We start from the raw sequence: 21165 nt of genomic DNA on the forward strand, positions 1-21165 counted from the left end.
TTTGCTGCCACTCCTCTCAAAGTAGTCATATTGTTCATTGATGCACTGCACACATTGCTTTTATGATGCTTGCAATGCTCTCTGGAAGCTATATTCTATATGTGTTAGACCTCTATGTCATCATTCATCTCAGGAAAGGTAAAGAAATCACAAGGAGCCAAACTGAGTGAAATTGTGTTGATGTGATTGCAAAACTGTGTGGCTTCAATATACTGAGAGTGGGCATGATATTGTGATGAAATTATGAGCCTTGACCCAAACTTTGGAGCAAAACAGTCCACATTCAAATTGAATATGACGATTTCATAAATCATTACCAATGGCACACTGATTATATTAGTGATGTAATGATCCTGATAGACAAGTAAATTTTTTTTCTGTTTTCACAGTTCATATTTGAATATCACCTTAATCTGTCATCTTCCTTCAGAAGTATTCAGTCCTTGAAGCTGTGTGCTAGTCAAAACACATTACCTGCCTCAATGTGAGGTCCATAAGGGCATTACTAGTGAACAAATGAGCATATTCACAAAAAACAAGTGTGACACTGGTCTCAATGATAAAAATGCAATTCCACTTGACATGCTCATTTATGAAAGTTGCTGCACATGACTGTGATGTGTTTCATTTGCTTACAACAGAAGCAGCCTTGAAACTTTTTTTTTATCACACTTCAAACATCGTGCCAGTTGCACAATTTAAGTTATGCATGTGTTTTCCAAGAGAAAATTAATGCATAATCCATAAGAATACCTGCAAAATATGTTAAAAATCTATATCAAAATTATAATGCAAAGCAAAAAAAACATCTAGTTGAGTTTGGTAAAAATCTGGAACCTTTTATGTTTTTCTTTTCTTTTTCCCTAAAAAATGAGAGAAAATCAAAGATGCATCTTGGACACCAGTGTTCATTTAAAAGTAGGAAATAAAAATATTTAATTGGATCATAATAAAAACAATGGAAGTTTTAAAATAAATAGTTTTGGGAAACTATCATTCTGGATATGGCAAGTTTCGTATTGAATAAATATCTTTGAACAACAAGATCAGAATGGAAAGAGATGAAATATAAAATGTACCTACTTAACGTTAAGTGCAAGCAGTTAGAGATAAGTGAAGCAGTATTCCTAAAGACACCAGATGAGGTACCACTTTAAACATTCATGTGGAGGACTAAGAGTTAAGTAATTAGTGCTTGGCAGCCACATCATGCAAGGAATGGAAGACAGGTTTCCCTTTGTAACTCAGCACCAGAGGAACCCATAGTAAGTTGTAGGAATGGATTATTAATGCATAGAATTGTGAGCTCAAACACTTGTGTTTACTGCTGTTGTGAATGATGTTATTCTGGACAATTACACATCAATGTAGCTGTGATCATCTCACCTCCAGAAACTTTTCTGATTTGGTACCTGTCCATATCAAACAGTCACCCAGTCTTTCATCAAGACTTCAAGTAATCACAGAGCATGAAGGCTAGAGTTAGAAATATGTCAACTGCTATATAAATGCAATGAATAACACTTGATTATTCATGATAAACAAGAAAATTATTTATATTTAAGACATATCAAGATTCTAATGTTTTTATGTGCCTGGTAAAACATATGATGACTGATGAGTATTATGCACTATACTCTTTTAGCAGTATTGCAGCTTACAGAGTAGTTATTTGAAGCACAAATTAATTGTATTACAATCATACTGAAAACCAAAAACATGCTTAGAAAAGTAAAAAGTAAATTGACCATTCATTTTCCAGCATCTGAAGACAATTACCAGTTCAAATCAAAAGATTTTTCAGTACATGAAGAAATAGTACAATGGAAAGCAAGCAAAAGTAAATAACACTGCAGAAGATTAAACCAGTTTTTAAGTAGTATATAATACAGAAGAAAGAGTGATAAATTTTTTTCCAATAAACATTTTCAATTATTTCTCCCTCAAGGGGCACCTAAGTGACTTTACAAACATTTTAGTGATGTTGTTAGATTTATCTTAAAATTATTGGAAAATCAGTGGTCAATTTAAACCACACACACACACACATACACACACACAGTTGATGAGAATCATATGCAGGCAAGCAATAGAATTCAGATGATAAGAAACAAGTACATAAGTAAGCAAGTCATTTGAGTACAAAATTATAATACAATGCAACCTCATTACTGTATGATGATTACCAGACAGTAAAATAAAGCAGACTTGAGTTTAATCTTCAACAAAGGAAAGTCTTTTACATTCAGAGTTGTGCACAATCTTACAACCATCATGTCAAATAATGATATTTTGAACTTGTATGCAAGTAATAAAAATTTGTATGTCAGTGAAGCTGACAATAATTGACACTTGCTTTGATATATCTATCCAGAGGAGCATATAAGTATCAGTTACTGTATGCATAATATTGATTTACTAAGGTATTTCACCATCTTTTTGCAGGGACCTGTTGTGGACTTGTTTTACCATCTTTTCCTGAAAGTCCCTCAAGAAGTCTGTAAGCATGTTGTTGTCTTCACCACCTCCATCACGGTCAATGTCCTCACTCAGGCTGGCCACCCTCAGGCTGTGAATGTGACCAGTGGACAGGTTTACAACATACGCTACTACATCAACAGTAAGCTGTCTCAACAATGCTTATGTTTCTAGTACTTACAAGGAAAATAGTCTTTAATTTTAATTTAAAATAGTATATAATAGAATTCTGAAATATTTTAGAAATTCTACAATTCACACCATTGCGATAAAATATCATCTCAATTTATTAAGATCATTCATCCATCAGAGAGAAAGAATGCAGAGGCCAGAAATAAAGCAACTGGGCATTATGAGCCATATTTAGGAATGTTAAATGTGGAAGTCCCAAAATCTTTAGTACTGTGTAAACACATGCCAGTTTCATCCACTCCTAAGACATGGAATCACATTTATGGAACTTTTAGGACACAGTGAAGTAATATTTTTTCAAGATAAGGAGAGAGCAGTGTGCAGCAGATGGGCATGTGATGGAGGCAGTGCTGTATTCAGTGTAACGAACACACACAGGCCACCACATTTACAGAGCAGTAGTCGATATATTGTTATTCAGCAGAGCAGCTGTTGATATACTGTTATTCAATCTTTAGTTACTAATAGCTGAGCTAAAACACTAATCACTGACAATAACACCACTGTAAAGGGGAAGGACAGGCACTTTTTATGGTATTGCTTTCATGATTCTAATTCAAGTAATATGAGTAAGAACAATAATTTTTTCTAGAAAAAGACAGAAAATTAAAGAATTTGAAAAATGAGTGGTCACCCGTTTTAGGAACAGGCTTAATGTAGGCAAACTTCTAGTAGGAAGGAAAGGTAGATGCTGGCAGATAAAGTTGAAAGAATGTGACCAGGCAAGGTGCAAGCAATGAAGCATAGTTACAGAGAACAACAGGAGGGACCCTGTGAGATCCATAAGCCTTCTGAAGGTTGAGGTCAGCAAGGGCATGTTAAATATCAATAAGACAATTCTTAATAAGAAACATGAAATAATCAGAGGGTGGAGGAGAGAGAAAAACAAGCCCTGAATCATCTAGGGTTGAGTTTTTAGCAATGGTCTCAACAAAGAATTCATTTTTAGAGATGGATGAGATGGTAGTGGTGCCATTAGGTTGAGGATGAGGATAGGAAGATAAAGAGTAAAAGCTGTTGGAACTGGCTAGATGCCAGAAGTCATGAGTGGGACTGTATTTAGAAAAATTTTGAGACTTTCTATTGATAATGAGTTTTAGGCTAGTTGGGGAATAGTTGTGGCATGATTTCAGCAGAAATGTAAGGTGCTTGGTCAAATCCCAGAGCATCATAACACTTTCTACTCTGTCCTATAAGCCAACTGTCTTTTATTTTCCATTTTTTTTATCTATTTATACATATTACTCAAGCATGCTCTTATGACACATCATTTCAATCTCCACTTCCCTCCTGCACTCATTGTAATAAAGAAGTGTCGTAGGAGATGATGAGAAGAGGGTATGAAGAGGAACACTAGGGAAAGAGTGTGTGAGAAAAGATGACAGAATGAAGGGGGGCAATGCTGACTGTAGAACACAAGGTGCCTAAGGCTGTTGCAGTACAAATGTAGAAAGCAATGAATGTGTTATGAAACTTGAATTAAGTGTAAGCACTAATACCAGCAAAAGTTATTGAGGATACACACATTATATGTGAACACTAAGACTAACCCTAAAGGTTCTTTCATAAAAAAAAAACATGTCTCTATACATCTGATGTTGGGCAAGCAAGTAGGAATCACTTTTCAAGAACATTATTTAAATCAAAGTCAAGATAAACAATGACTGATGACATTAGAATATGTTAAGCTTAATTCAACAAAAAAAAAAAAAAAAAAAAAAAAAAAAAAAAAAAAAAAAATAATAACAAAAGTAAATAAATTTAAAACTTGTTACTTATATCAATATTAATATACTGTAAAATTTATTATAGATTCAATGTTTGTACACTAACATATATATTTCAAAACAAAATATCATAAAAAGAATAAAAGTACTCACAGTGTTACTACATCTGGTTCATTGCTTTGAACAGCAAGATCAATAGCTTTCTGGCCATCATTATCTTTTATGTTCAAGTCCACCCTATGTTTCAGAAACAGGCACACCTGAAACAAACACCATATATATATATATATATATATATATATATATATATATATATATATATATATATATATATATATATATATATATATATATATATATATATACAGTTAAAGTCCCTTAATTTCTACTCAAATTATTATTACCAAAAGAAAATGCAAACACCAAATTGGCCAAATCTGTATCACTGCAGTTTTAAACTCCTTACAAATCAGGAGACTTTTAACCACTGCAAATTCTTTAACCAAATTAATGGGAAATTTACACAATCTAAGAAATTTTTAAGTACAGTACAATAAAGTAACATAGAATAAATTGCTTTTAATTTATTCATTATAGTATCCACTGAAACATATTATTCCCTCCCCCATCCATGGGGCTTAAGCTTTTGAAAATTATTATGGTTAATGAAAATGCTGTATGGAAAAACTAGGGGTTGGAAAAGTTTGACAATATAACAGGGAGAATTATATTATTATGACCTGCACTCTAATGTAGGTAAAGATGTTTAAAAATATGAAAGAAATGTGTGTGGTTCTTAAATAGAACTCCATTAAATTTCATTGTTGTTGTGACAAACTTATATATATATATATATATATATATATATATATATATATATATATATATATATATATATATATATATTATTATTTATTTATATATATATATATATATATATATATATATATATATATATATATATATATATATATATATATATATATATATATATATATAAAAGCCACAATTTATTTAATCATTATTAATTAATTTATTTTAATGGTCATGAGGGACAAACAGTAATTTTTAGCTAAAACAGTGTAACAATTTTCTTAGACCAGAGTGTGAATATTTACTTCATCAATCCATGGACACTGGAACATGACCCCTGTGTTTGATGTACTTGGACCCAATGGTGAAATCACAGTTGTGTGAGTTTTATGGTTGGTGAATCCATGGTTGGATTCCTCTCAACATGACCAAACCAACTCACTGTACTTATTTTTACCAATTCCACCACTATACACCTTTCTCCAATTACATAGGTATTCATACCAAAGCTCCCATTTTTTTACTTTTTCACAGCTCTCATTCTCCATCTCCTATCTTTCACTTCATATGCCCTCTCACATGACTCATTTCCACTCCATGCATGCTTGAGTATTGTGGCCTGTTTCATGTCCAAGTCTTTTTTTATTCATGTCTGTTGGCAGGAGAATACAATTCTTTAAACCTCTTTACATTCATGGACACATGTCTCCCTTTCATAATCTTTGCAGGTGAACAAATGATATGCCTGCCTTCTAAGCTCACTTATTAATTTCTTAATCCATCTCACCAATTTCTCATTCTGTCTCACCATGTTTACATAATATGTTCCCCAAATACTTAAACTCTTTCACCTTCCTTCTCTCACCTCCCATGAACACAATAATATTTTTTACTGCTTACCGTATAAAGTATCTAACTCACTCTTTTTCCAGTCTCAAAAACCATTACTTTCCCCAGCACTGGGAAACTTTGAATATCCATAGGTGTCTGTTACATAACCCATGTGTATGTTAAAGGACAACTGCAATTAAAAAAATAATTCTGGTGATTATCAAGCTAAAAACTGAAACATTACACCAATTTGTTAATTAGTTTATGGTGATCAGCTGTAATAAAATACAAAACATTCCAGTGGGGCATTCAGGCATTCCTAACATGATTACAAGATACTTTTGTCTTTAACTAAAGGAATTTGCTATAAAAAGTTCTTGGTATTTTGGAGTTAGAATCAGCAATGAATCATATCCTCAAAAATCAAAGGCAGCTTTATATTCTTCACAAGACAGCTCAGGAACCATTTCAGAGCAGCCTCAAGAATAGCTATCAAACACACTGTTTATACATTATTTCTTTTTTTATTGATTTTTCATTAATACTCATAAAATCACACATAATTATATTAAGAAAATACCTTAAAAATGTGTTTACCATAAAATTTGTTTCTTGTATTGTATGGGATGTCTTTGGTCTACCTCAACAGCAACCATGAAATTCAATACTTAAATCTTTAAGTTGGATGTCACCTGCCTCCTTTGACCAAGATTTAAACAGAAAATTGATTGCACTAAGAGACAGATAATCAATAACACTGCTTTTACATCACTACCTATGTTTTTAATAATATTTACCTGACCAATGTTGGACTTCAAAGCAGCAAGGTGTAAAGGTGTGCGACCACTGTAATCTTGTTCATTGACTTTTGCTCCATTAATCAGAAGGTGCTGAACTGACCTTACTGAACACTGCAAGAAAATCACAAAGAGTTGTTTTATGGTTTAAACCTATTAATTATACATGTAAATCATAAATCTGTGAAGTAGGTCCCTTATTTACTTGGGCAACACATCTTTCCCTAAATGAAACTTACTAAATTGTATGATTATGTCCAACCTGTCTGCCACATCCTATTACAATGGAGTTTGTCTTCCATTTCACAATATTTCCTGACCTACTACTGACACTCAACCTCCCACTTCTTATTCCTTCTCTGACCAAATAATTACTCGACCTGTTTTTATCACTTGACTGATGGTCTAGAAACTATCTTCCTTGATTTGAAAGCAGAAGCATCATCCATAGATCATAACAAAGAGGAACAGAAAAGATATGGGCTTTGTACTGTAAAATTAAATCAAGTACCAATAGATTTTACTTGGTCCTTTTGGACATCAATATTTTCCTGGGAGGTGACATGCAAAGTGCCCATGATTTGAGTCATATTACTTTGAGCCCATTGTTGTAGTATCACTGAACCAGTCAAACAATCCTAAAATGATAAAGTAGCAATGGAAATCAAATTCATATCAGAGTGAGTAAGGGTTAAATGGTGACAGATGGTGCCAATCAACTGAGCATACACAGGTGTGATTTCCTTGTATAAAAGTAAGTGTGGTAAGTACGAACAATTGAACATTATAATTTTATATGTCTTTTGAATGTTATGAGTATAGGTCTTTTGAATGTTGTAAAAGACTTAGAAGCCATCCAACCCTGTAAAGGCAAATACAGACATTAAATAAAATGATGAGTGGAGTAAGATAAATAAAATGATGAGTGCAGTAAGGTAAAGTGTTACCAAGAGAATTAGAAAGAATACCAGTGTTTTGAAGAAACAAAGGCAGAGATGACCCTTATTATTTTTGTTATGTTACAACATGAAATACAGTGTTTGTGTTATATTGTGTGACTTTAAAAGAGGAAGGGGGTGTATGGGCCAGATCAGAAAAGAAAATGGCAGATGTGTTTCGATCATTCATGTTTTCTGAGCAAGCATATAAAAAATAATAAATAGATAGGAAGGGATTGAAGGTTGCCTTGCAATTGTATAGGGTAGATATTAATTTGTTGAAAGGAGAGAAAAGTTTTTAATTCACTATATGTATTCAAGAAAGAAATAACATGAGGAAATAATTTTCTATTCAGTTAGGGTTGCAGCTGAGATATGTGATGTCTCATAAGTTGCTTAATTTATACATAGATGGTGCTGTGTGGGAGTTTGATTCATCAACTTGCAAAAGAATTTGATTACTAACACTAGCCACTGCCTGATGGAGTGGAGTTTGTCCATTATCATCTGGATTGTGCCAGTTCTTGTTAGCTTCCAGTGCAAGGCTGTAGCTTATCATACCCAGGTTGTCAGCTTCACTTGCCCGATATAACACCATATCTGGGTATAAGCTTGACAGTGATTCTTCCTTAACTTGAGAAAAAAGAAAAATTGAAATGTATTAGTATAGCACTTACAAAATGTTATAAGATAATATACAAGGTGTAGCCAAAAAGAAACAGGACTAGGTCTGCCTAAACCACTATACATGGTGTCCTGCAAATTAAAGTACATACTTCGGGATTTGATAGTTCAAGTAATTCTAAGTTGAAAATACTCTATACACATTTGCTGTGTTTTGCTTTATTTTGTAAGAAATTAATTAAGGAAGGAGGCAGAGGCCTTGGTGTCCCTCTGCCTCCTTCCTTCCATTCTTGGCTTGCTATATACTCCAGTGGCACCGCACAATATTAAGTGATAATTTTTTGTGTACAATCTACATAGTCAAAGCCTTACAGGAAACAGTTAGCAAATTACAGATTGAATTCTTGTATGTGTCAGTGAAGAAAATGTACAGATAACACAACAATACAGTGGTTGATAAGTGCTACTTTTTAAACAAACATGGTAACTCACTAACTTCACAACACCTGCCTAGTGTTCCTGCCATTCCTGTAAATGTTCCTCTAGATTATATATTCCTTCTAAGTGATATCAAATTATGCTGTTTTGTGAATTTTGCCTCTTTATACATTTGTGTTTGTATTCTTGTACTGATGTGGGACTTTGTTTTGTCATCCAGACAATACTGGCTTCAGCTGCTCCCACATGTTCAGCAGCTGCAGGGAAGCATTTTCTCTCACAGAATTGCTGATACGCTCAGTAGAACACTCTGGTATCTGGATGTCTTCTGTCTGGATACCTGTGTCTGTATTCTGCTGCTGCAGTCTGGGCATTCCCATTGCAGAATGAATATCATGTCATGAATATCATCATATGAATATCATGTCTGAATATTCAATGTTACTGAATGTGAAAGACATCTTCAATGTAGCAAAAAGATGTACTTTGGCAGTCAGCTGATTGATGAGGCCTGTCACTATTAGGTGTCAAGACATCAACTTGACTGCTGAGGAGGTGACACACAGTTGCAGTGAGTTGCCACTTATGTTTAAAAAGTAGCAATTAACAACCACTGTATTGCTGTGTTACATGTACATTTTCTTCACTGACACATATAAAAATTCAATCTGTCATGTGATAACTGTTTGACTGTGTAGACTGTACACAAAAAATTATCACTTAATGCTGCGCAGTGTCACTTGAGTACATAGCAAGCCAGGGAGGGAAGGAAGGAGGTGAAGGCCCACCCAGGAGAGCGGTTCCTGCAACACATGACTTACATGATAATTTCCCGCAAAATAGAGCAAAATACAGCATATATGTATAGAGTATTTTTAACTTCGAAATTACTTGAACTATCAAATCCCAAAGTATGTACCTTAACTCATGGGACACCCTGTATACAACATTCCTTGCTTAATGAATTATATTCCTGTTACAAAAAAATAAATAAATAAATAAACAATATATATATATATATATATATATATATATATATATATATATATATATATATATATATATATATATATATATATATATATATATTTATTTATTTATTACGCTGGACATGAGGATAAACACACTCAAATAGTCCTGATCAATGTGGTACGACTATGTGATATGAGTTGCTGTGTGGCCCTTGCAATATAAGTGATATGTGACATGGCTGTGAATGATATGTATTGTTGAATAATTAGTGTGGTGTGGGCTGGTGTGTGACTAGTATGATATGAGTGACAAGTAAGATGTGGCTTTGTGCCCATGGTATGACTGGATGCTGTGTGTGGTGTAGTGTGGTTGAGTGTTGTGTGTGGCTGGGTGTGGAGAGTGAGATGTGGGTTGTGGTGTCTTCATGTAGTGTGACTGACTATGATATGGTTTGCTGTACGGCCAGTTATAGTTTGTGGCTGAAAATGGCTCAGGAAAAAACCCAAGTTACTTGTAACAATGTTACATTGTAATCAAGATTAAAATGACCCAAGTTACTTATATTCTGCTGTACTGCTGCACTCCTCTGTCATGTCCAATATGAGGACAAAACACACACTCAAACAATGCTAGGCTATATGAGTAGCATAAATAAGTGTTTTTCAGTGCTTTCAATACCCCATGTTTCGTGATCTTCAAGTTTACTACCATGGTTTTAGAAGAAAGCAAGCATGAAACACCCAAAATATTTTACAAAATAATAACTTTGGCTGTCTGGAACCTAACTAATTTGTAATATATGTACCATATTTGCTGGTGCATTAAACATTAATTTTTTTTTTTTAAGTATCTAATAATTACTGTATGTTTAATGTGGCTGTAGTACAGACACCTAGGCCTGTAAGCCTAGGCCTATAGGTGTAGAGTTGAAGCAATAGTACACTAAGCACAAATATTGTTACTAACAATATTACTAATAATATAATTCTCTCTCTCTCTCTCTCTCTCTCTCTCTCTCTCTCTCTCTCTCTCTCTCTCTCTCTCTCTCTCTCTCTCTCTCTCTCCATCTCCCACTTCCTCTCCCTTGTCCCTTATCTTTGACAGATAAGGGGGAGGAGAGTTGACTGGGAGAGAGGTTTGAGACAAAATAAAAAAAAAAGGACAGGAAAAGAAAGGAAAAAGAGGAGGAAGGGACATAACCGGGAAGGAGAGTACATGGGGGAAGGAATTGGAGGAAGGGTGAAGGAAGATAAGAGGGCAGAATAAATATAAGCAGCAAGGGTGAGAGAGAGAGAGAGAGAGAGAGAGAGAGAGAGAGAGAGAGAGAGAGAGAGAGAGAGAGAGAGAGAGAGAGAGAGAGAGAGAGAGAGAGAGAGAGAGAGAGAGAAACAAACATATGGTTTTAGATGTGATGGTACTGCACAGCCACAGCCCTGCATCACATCAGATTTAAGGACAAACAGTTTCACCAAAATCCCTAAAAGAGTGCCTTTAGGGATTTTGGTAAAACTTTTGCTGTTGCTTTAGACATATCAAAAGTTTTTGATAGAATCTGGTACAAAGCTTTGATTTCAAAACTACCCTCCTGTGCCTTCTAACCTTCTCTCTGTAACCTCATTTTAAGTTTTCTATCTGACTATTCTATTGCTGCAGTGGTAGATGGTCACTGTTTTTCTCCTAAGTCTATTCACAGTGGTGTTCCTCAGGGTTCAGTCTCTTGTTATCCATCAATTATTTTCTAAAGCAAACTTCTTGTCCTATCCACTCCTGTGCTGATGATACCACCCTGCAATTTTCCACACCTTTTCATAGACATCCATCCCTTCAAGAATTAAACAGTTCATGCAGGGAAGCCACAGAATGCCTGATTTCTGATCACTAAAATTTCTGTAAAGTACTATCACCCTTGAGAAGGAGTACTAACATCCCATCAAGAGATCAAGAGATGGACCTCAAATGGCAAATGAAAACCCTTAACAGTGCCAAAGGTCAGACTTCCTCTAGTTTGTAGATGTTACTAACTCTCTCTCTCAAAACAGCAACTCTCAGCACACATGCACACACCTAAATAACAAATTTTTGTGGTACTACTCTACTGTGAAATGTGGGAGTTGATGAATATAAAACTATCCCTCCACTGGGCCACAATCATTAATTTCTATACCATTACTAGTTAGTTGTCTATCCCAATAATAACTATTTAATTTAATTATGCAAAGTCTGAACCAAACACACTCAGTTAAAAGAATCCATGGAGTCCTTACAATCAACCAGATACTAATTTTTGAGGAGAAAAATTTAAATAAATAATTACCATAACTAGGATTCCTGTCGTCAGTGGAGTAGTCATCACTTGTCTCTAAGATCTCTTGTGCATCTCTAGTAGGAGACTGAATATCAATGTCCAGCAGTAATACATCTGCCAGAGGAGTACCAGCTTCAGGGGACCTGGTGAGTAAACATAAGCAAAATCTGCTAGTTACTGTGGCATCACATACAACAGTTGACAACTGGATCTTCTTTTTGGTCTGAAAATACCACCTGCACTCAAATGCAGAGAGATTCTTAGAATTATGCTCAGAGTTCTGCTTAAAGTTGTACTTATCTTATAACTGTACTTAAGTTTGGCTTATGAAGCAGGTACAGTATGAAATGGTGGCAATGAAAACTAAAATCTTACACTTCTTAATTTCATGTTATTCATGCATTGCTTTTACATATTTTTGGTAAAAAAAATAAATACTATTCTTTAAGGATTTGCATGCATGGCTTTGGTCTTATAAGCAAGTTAGATCCTGCACAAGGCATGAACATTTTGTATCTTTGTTTACAACATTGAGTCCACAAGGCTGTGACATTCACACTCAGCAATTCCAGTCCCTTCTTGTCCTTTTCTTTTAGCATGGAGAAAATAAAAAATAAGGGGAAAAATTCCAATATAAGAAACCCAACTGGTTTGATAATGAGACTTTTTCTCCTTGTCCAGTTAGAACATGATGAAAAGTCTGAAGGGCAAATCTTAACCCTTCACACACTCTGCATCACAAGAAAAGCTGCATGGGTCTCTATTACCAAGAATGTAAATGGGACACATGACAACAACAGGACAAAAGAAGTGCCAAGATCATCAGTGATGCTAAATAACACAATGTAATTATAACCTTCATTATTTGGATCAGTGCAACACACTCTTTGCAGTAGGGCTCTTTGATGTGTCTCACTAACTTCGTCACAAATAACACTCCTGTATGATTTAGTTTATATATTTTTAACAGTTTAGAGTCACTCAGGTCACTGAGAATATCCTTATGAGACTGATAATTCTTGTGGTGGTGGGGTCAAGCTCCTTGATGGTCAACCATCTTGCTTTCTTAATTAAGTTAAGCTTAACTTTTCAGCGTGCTAAGCACAATACTAAGCACAGCTGGGAACTAAAGCACAAAGCTAAGCATAACATTTGTGCTAAGCACAATCCCTCTACTAAGAATCCTCATGAATGTGGGGCCTGAGTAATGAATAGGGCAAAACACAATTCTCTACCTTTTCCTCTTTGTCATCATCTTGGGAAGCAGGTTCTGTGTTCACTTGGCAACTTTTACACTTCCTCTATATCCACTTTTATACTTCCTCTATATCCAAAGTAAGTCCTTTTTTACTTAACTTACCTGATTTAACTCTCCTGTATAGAAAATTTATCTAGTACTTGCAATCTTTAAAGTTCAGTCCAGTTCAACCTTTTATACAGATGTCATGAGTAGCCCATTATACAGATGTCATGAGTAGCCCATATCTGATTTTTTTTTTCTTTCCAATTTAGGTGCAACACATTCTTTTATGTGAATGTAGAATGTTGTTGCTGTGAAGAGGAAAAGATATTCCATAACTTGTAAGATGGTGATTCTTACTAACATCTTAGCAGGTGATCTCAGCTACTACCCATCTACTTTCTTATTTATTTTTTTCTCTCTCTCCAACCACATTAAATCATCCTGCTTCACCATTTCCCACCACCAAACAGATGGTGGTAAACATATTTTTAATGTAAGACCATTGATCTGCACAAGAGTTTTCTAGTGTTAATGAGCAGTCAGGTTGGATTATTTTCATGTGTAAAAAATTGACCCATACACATAATACTTGAAATTACTACGTTCTTGTATTAAGAATTTCCATTTAAAAGGGGCCCTGCATAAAGAACTTAAATTATTACAAACAATGTTTAATTTCTTTCAGATGTCACTGCACGGAAATTAGGAATTTTGTTTAAAATATCCAATAATACAAATGAATTCAAGCAACTGACGTCAACAAACCTCACTTTAAACCAAATGTTTAAACAGACCCATTGTCAATAAATTCATAATATGGAGAAAATCCCTTAGGTTAAGAAGAGAATACTCAGAATGTTAACTTACATATTTGTTATTTCAGAGTGAGATTCTTCTTGGTCATGGGTATCCCCAACACTGCTGAGAGATGCATCTAGACTGCCACTGCTTGATTTTGACACTCTTGGCGCCCTTGAATGCCGTGGCCTGCGGGGAATGCCCCACGTCCTTTGTTGGTGTGACTGGAAAAGGAAGCATAATGTGGAATTATTTCATCTATCTACATACTTCATAGATATTTCCTTTGAAGGAGAGTAGCCAAGACATGTGTTCTAAAGAATGCCTGGTCTCACCGAAAAAAATAAAAATACAGAGGAAGAGATTCCCAGTTCCCCTCACTTCCATCCTTCATAGTCACAAGGACTAGCAGTATTCATCTTAGCTACAGTGTGTAGCTGAGACATGTCTCTCATACCATAGAAAATGTACAGGTCATTCTTATAGACAGCAACTGAATGACACCTTTTTTGAGAAGCAACTTATTTGATGCTTTAACCCTCCTGCATACAGTGACACCTACTACATCAGTTTCATGATGTGCCAATATGATACATGGTGATGCCAACATTGGTATCTTATTTATATGTATTCTGTTAGACTTTTAACTGAGTGATCCCAGATTGTTTCTGTGCTCTACCTGGAGATACTATGTATATGCCTTAGAAATCTTGTGACTCCACCCGTTATTGCTGTTACCACCAATAATGTCTATTTATCAGACCATGTTCCATCCCCAATTCAAAAGTGAGGAACTGATTGGCTCAGTCTACATTCACCTTTCCCCTTCTCCTGGGTTCCTTCTTTATCTTTTTTGTCCTTCTCTCCTTCCTTCATCCTATGCCTGAGAGAGAGAGAGAGAGAGAGAGAGAGAGAGAGAGAGAGAGAGAGAGAGAGAGAGAGAGAGAGAGAGAGAGAGAGAGAGAGAGAGAGAGAGAGAGAGAGAGAGAGAGAGAGAGAGAGAGAATGATCCCAAAAATTAAAGTAAAATATTTTCAGACTATCTACACTTTTTTTTTAATGCATTTAACTGGAGATATCAATTACATAGGCATTCTTAACATCAAAAGATTACAGAATAAAAATCAGTACTGTACAGTAAAAAACACCAAGCTGGTAAGCACTTTTTTTTTTTTTTTTTTAATGTAGGTAGGACACTGACCAAGGAAAAAAAAAAAAAATGACACTGAAATGCCAATCTCCGAATAGAGTTCAAAGCAGCAGTCAAAAATTGAAAGGTGTGTCCTGAAACCTCCCTCTTGAAAGAATTCGTCATAGGAAGGTGGAAATATAGAAGGAGGCTGAGAATTCCAAAGTTTACCAGAGAAAGGGGTGAAGGACTGAGAATACTGATTAACTCTTGCATTAGAGAGGTGAACAGAATAGGGTGAGAGAAAGAAGAAAGTCTTGTGCAGCGAGACCACAGGAGGAGGGCAGGTAAGCAGTTAGCAAGATCATAAGAGCAGTCAGCATGAAAATAGTTGTAGAAGTTAGCAAGAGATGCAACCCTGCAGCAATGAGAAAGAGGCTGAATACAGTCAGTTAGAGGAGAGTTGATGAGACGAAAAGCTTTTGATTCCACCCTGTCTAGAAGAGCAGTATGAGTGGAACACCCCCAGCCATGTGAAGCATACTCCATACATGGACAGATAAGGCCCCTGTACTGGGTTAGCAGTAGATGGGGATGAGAAAAACTGGCAGAGATGTCTCAGAATCCCTAACTTCATAGAAATTGTTTTAGCTAGAGATGAAATGTGTTTTCAGTTTAGATAATAAGTAAAGGATAAACCAAGGATGTTCAGTGTAGAAGAGGGGGGCAAATGAGTGTCGGTGAAGAAGGGGGGATAGTTGTCTGGAAGGTTGGGTCGAGTTGATAGATGGAGGAATTGAGTTTTTGAGGCAATGAACAATAAATTTGCACTGCCCCAATCAGAAATTTTGGAGAGATCAGAAGTCAGGCATTCTGTGGCTTCACTACATGAACTGTTTACCTTCTGAAGGATTGGATGTCTATGAAAACACATGGAAAAGTGCAGGATGGTATCATCAATGTAGGAGTGGGCAGAACATGAAGTCTGGTTTAGAAGATCACTGATGAATAATAAGAAGAGAGTTGGTGGCAGGATAGAACCCTGAGGAACACCACTATTAATAGTGACCACCTACCATAGCATCAATAGAATGGTCAGAAAGGAAACATAAGATGAAGCTACAGAGAGAAGGATAGAAGCCATAGGGGTTTGGAAATCAAAGCTTTGTGCCAGACTCTATCAAAAGCTTTTATGTCTAAGGTAACAGCTTTTATGTCTAAAGTAACAAAATCCTAAAAGAGGATAACCAAGACTCAGTAAGGAAAGCCAGAAGATTACCGGTAGCAATCAGATAGAAGGTTATGAAGTGTAGATGTTTAAGAATCTTCCTGTTGAGGATAGATCCAAAAACTTTAGATAGACAGGAAATTAATGCAATAGGGCAGTAGTTTGAGGGATTAGAACAGTCACCCTTTTTAGGAATAGGCTGAATGTAAGCAAACTTCCAGCAAGAAGGAAAGGTAGCTGTTGACAGACAGAGCTGAAAGTTTGACTATGCAAGGTGCAAGCATGAAGACACAGTTTCGGAGAACAATAGGAGGGACCCCACCAGGTCCATAAGCCTTCTGAGGGTTTAAGCCAGTGAGGGCATGGAAAACATTAATGCAAAGAATTTTAATAGGTAGCATGAAGTAGTCAAAGGGTAGAGGAGGGGGAGGAACAAGCCCTAAATCATCCAAGGTAAAGTTTTTAGCAAAGGTTTGAGGGAAGAGTTCAGCTTTAGAAATAGACGTGATAGCAGTGATGCCATCTGGTTGAAATAAAGTAGGAAAGAAGAAGCAAAGTTAATGGAGATTTTTTTTGGCTAGATGCCAGAAGTTGTGAGGGGAGTTAGATCTTGAAAGATTTTGACACTTTCTATTAATGGAGTTTTTGGCTAGTTAGAGAACAGACTTGGCATGGTTCCAGGCAGAAATATAAAGCACGTGACATTCTGGTGATGGAAGGCTCAAGTACCTTTTGCAGGCCACCTCTATCATGTAATATTGATATCACCTCCTATTACCTACATATATTTGTAGGTAATAGGTTAACTTTTGATACTTGCAGACACCATTAAATACTAATGCTGATCTTGGATTACTGGTATATTACAGAAACAATCATTAAAAACCATGCCAATTCACACACACAGCTAATGAACAATCACTGTTGATATCGCCCCATATCTTACCCTGTTGGAGTTCACATTCTTACTATGTTTTTTTTTTTTTTTTTTATGTAGGAAGGACACTAGCCAAGGGCAACAAAAATCCAATAAAAAAAATGCCCACTGAAATGCCAGTCCCATAAAAGGGTCAAAGCAGTAGTCAAAAATTGATGAATAAGTGTCTTGAAACCTCCCTCTTGGAGGAATTCAAGTCATAGGAAGGTGGAAATACAGAAGCAGGAAGAGAGTTCCACAGTTTACCAGAGAAAGGGATGAATGACTGAGAATACTGGTTAACTCTTGCGTTAGACAGGTGGACAGAATAGGGGTGAGAGAAAGAAGAAAGTCTTGTGCAGCGAGGCCATGGGAGGAGGGGAGGCATGCAGTTAGCAAGGTCAGAAGAGCGGTTAGCATGAAAACAGCGGTAGAAGATAGCTAGAGATGCAACATGGTGGCAGTGAGAGAGAGGCTGAAGACAGTCAGTTAGAGAAGAGGAGTTGATGAGACAAAAAGCTTTTGATTCCACACTGTCTAGAAGAGCAGTATGAGTGGAACCCACCCCCCACAGACATGTGAAGCATACTCCATACATGGATGGATAAGGCCCTTGTACAGAGTTAGCAGCTAGGGGGGGGGGTTTAGAAAAACTGGCGGAGACGTCTCAGAACACTTAACTTCATACAGGCTGTTTTAGCTAGAGATGAGATGTGAAGTTTCCAGTTCAGATTATAAGTAAAGGACATACCGAGGATGTTCAGTGTAGAAGAAGGGGACAGTTGAGTGTCATTGAAGAAGAGGGGATAGTTGTCTGGAAGGTTGTGTCAAGTTGATAGATGGAGGAATTGAGTTTTTGAGGCATTGAACAATACCAAGTTTGCTCTGCCCCAATCAGAAATTTTAGAAAGATCAGAAGTCAAGCGTTCTGTGGCTTCCCTGCGTGAAATGTTTACCTCCTGAAGGGTTGGACATCTATGAAAACACATGGAAAAGTGCAGGGTGGTATCATCAGCATAGGAGTGGATAGGACAAGAAGTCTGGTTTAGAAGATCATTAATGAATAATAAGAAGAGAGTGGGTGACAGGACAGAACCCTGAGGAACACCACTGTTAATAGATTTAGGAGAAGAGCAGTGACCATCTCCCACAGCAGCAATAGAACAGTCAGAAAGGAAACTTGAGATTAAGTTACAGAGAGAAGGATAGAAATATCTGGATAAACTAAATACATATCACCCAACAATAGTTTTCTAATGGTGTAAACAGGGGTTAAACTAACACCACTGTGGGTGGCATGGGTGGTGGTGGGTGCACCCCACCCCCTCCCCTGCATTAGTGTTACCCTAACCAATGTTACAAACTGTGCAGTCTGTTGCAACCCATCCCATATTACAGTATAACTTGGAGCAAACTGATCACCTGTGTTAAATACAATTCATGTTGGCATATTTTGGATATGACATCCCAGTTTTAGAGGAGTGATTTCAAAAGCATTTAACTGGCATTGAGGTAATTTTGCATAAGAGGCTAATTTTGCCAGTAATCCCAAGTTCATTACATAACTTTGTCACATAAGGCATTAAATATAGTACATACTTTCTTTTCTCTCCTTACCCTCATGTCCTATCCTCAATGCCTTGTCTATAACATGCATGAATTACCAAAATTGGCATATATGGTATAAGTGCCATTATTGGTGATATGTAAGTGAAAAACCCATGCTCAGAGGTATTTACCCAAAATTTACAGTTAGCATACACTTATTTCAATTGTTCTTTATATTTTCAATTTCATCTCCTTTTGGGAAAGTTTCATTAACATAATTACAAAAAGAGAGTGATGTACAAAATACCAAATTATCAAAATTAGAATGTTTTAAGTGGCTTTGGTATATAAAAGAAAATATTTGCACTCAGAAGAATTTTATAAAGGATATGAAAGATGACACAGATGGAAAAAAATGAGCAGGCAGAATTTTCAGTTAAAGCAATGTTTTAGTAAATAGACATGTTCTTTAAGAGTATTTTCAGAGGAAATAACTGCTTCAAATTTATGTACCATCATAAGGAAGAAAAGAAAGTTCGGGTTTAGAAGGTTATATGTAAGTATACTCACATTGTTTTCAAGTTCTGATGCTGTAGGCAAAGGCTTCACATATCGTCGCTCAACATATTTTACTTTGATCCAATCCTCTCTAACTGATCTGTAAAGAAAATATTTCATTAAATTGATTTATCAAATTATCATTAAGTGGACTGTGATCAATTTAACCATACATGAGAATGGAGATATCACTTTTATTTCCATATCAATCATTCTTCAAACTAAGGGAAAACATGGTGATGGCAGTGGCCTGATTTCTCTTCCCACATTATGGACTTCTCAACAGTTTATTGTGGTCCATTTGCCATGTTAGAGTTTTGAGCCTCCTGCATTATGTTACAGTATTACTTGGAAACAAATTGACAACCAGTGTTAAGACATAATTCGTTTATTGAGGGAGATGATGCCTCTTCAACAAACAATACCATATAAAAGGAGAACCAAGTACTAATTAGGCTCTATTTTAAAATGCCATTTGAATATCATATATTACTCTACAATGACTTCACTAATTATGTATATCTGCAATAAAACTCATTGGAATGGAAGAGAAAGAAATTTTGTCGTTTTCTTGCAAATATCTTGGATTCTTTTTTCATATGGGCAATATAACTCCACAACCATTTCACTGATTGTGATGGAATTTCATGCACATGAAACAAATTTTTTTCATTATGGCCATATATCTGCATAAACTGCCAATACATTTTAAACAGCCTCCCACAAAAAAAAAATAAATAAATAAATAAAATAAATAAATAAATAAATAAATAAATAAATAAATAAATAAATAAAAATAATGTGCAAACCTGAGACAGGAATTTTAAATTTGGCTGACACGATCTCTTTGGAATGGCATGCTTTTTTTTTTTCAACATTGCATTGCAGATAACACTATCAATTTTTGTATTAAAAAAAAAATAATAATAATAATTTACAAAGGAAATCATATGAAACTTAGCAGGTGACAGCTTTTCATTGAGAAACATATTTGAGAAAAAAAAAAAGTTAAGAAATAACCAATCTCAACTTTTTGGCAGACAGCTCCCTTAATTAATATGACAGGAAATATTATGTATTATTAGCACAATATTTCCTGTCATATTGATTAAGTGAACCATCTGCCAAAAGAGTTTTAATTTTTTTATTTTATATTACATATAAATTCTTGTGCAGAATTTAAGGGCTGACCTATACTTAAGAGAACTGATCAAGTTATTTTCCATTTTTGTTATTTATGAACCAAGCTGCACCAAATTTTCATGAGCTATAAAGTTCTTTTAAATAAGGTATATGTATAAGTTTCATTAAATTTGGGGCAATTTATTTATTTATCTATTTATTTTTAAATGAAAATTTTAAAAAATGAGGTTTAGATTTTTGCTATTTTAACAAGTTTTTCTTGGATTTTCTTGAAAATTTGTCACAAGACAGTTTGATGGTTTTCTAAGAAAATCATGCTGCAGAATTTCATTTTTGGTTTCACCGTTGAGAAAAAATAAAAAAAAATTTCTCATCCAGATATTTCTTTTGAGCTAGAAAAAAACTAAACACTCAAATCAAAATTCTTTTACATAATTTTTTAGATATTTTAATTCCCTTTCTAATGAAATCATAATCACCAAAATCA

At 35.3% G+C, this 21165-nt stretch overlaps 2 protein-coding genes across 5 annotated transcripts in view; one reads left to right on the forward strand and one right to left on the reverse strand.

Annotated features, from left to right (window-relative positions):
* The window catches only part of LOC135102911 (opsin, ultraviolet-sensitive-like), a 38507-nt gene extending 35922 nt beyond the window's left edge, over window positions 1-2585 (forward strand). For both annotated transcript variants that reach the window (XM_064008564.1, XM_064008565.1), the window contains exon 11: window positions 2446-2585. The gene's annotated coding sequence lies outside the window, so the exon portion shown is untranslated. The remainder of the gene's footprint in view (window positions 1-2445) is intronic.
* LOC135102910 (arf-GAP with coiled-coil, ANK repeat and PH domain-containing protein 2-like) overlaps window positions 2199-21165 on the reverse strand; it is a 56494-nt gene continuing 37527 nt past the window's right edge. For all 3 annotated transcript variants that reach the window (XM_064008562.1, XM_064008561.1, XM_064008563.1), the window contains 7 exons: window positions 19548-19635; window positions 14226-14380; window positions 12125-12258; window positions 8243-8409; window positions 6839-6952; window positions 4551-4657; window positions 2199-2569 (listed from right to left, as the gene is read on the reverse strand). In XM_064008562.1, the coding sequence (XP_063864632.1) occupies window positions 2419-2569; window positions 4551-4657; window positions 6839-6952; window positions 8243-8409; window positions 12125-12258; window positions 14226-14380; window positions 19548-19635 (916 nt within the window). In that variant the 3' untranslated portion in view covers window positions 2199-2418. The remainder of the gene's footprint in view (window positions 2570-4550; window positions 4658-6838; window positions 6953-8242; window positions 8410-12124; window positions 12259-14225; window positions 14381-19547; window positions 19636-21165) is intronic.

Source organism: Scylla paramamosain, chromosome 8 (assembly GCF_035594125.1).
Source record: "Scylla paramamosain isolate STU-SP2022 chromosome 8, ASM3559412v1, whole genome shotgun sequence".
Lineage (NCBI taxonomy): Eukaryota > Metazoa > Arthropoda > Malacostraca > Decapoda > Portunidae > Scylla > Scylla paramamosain.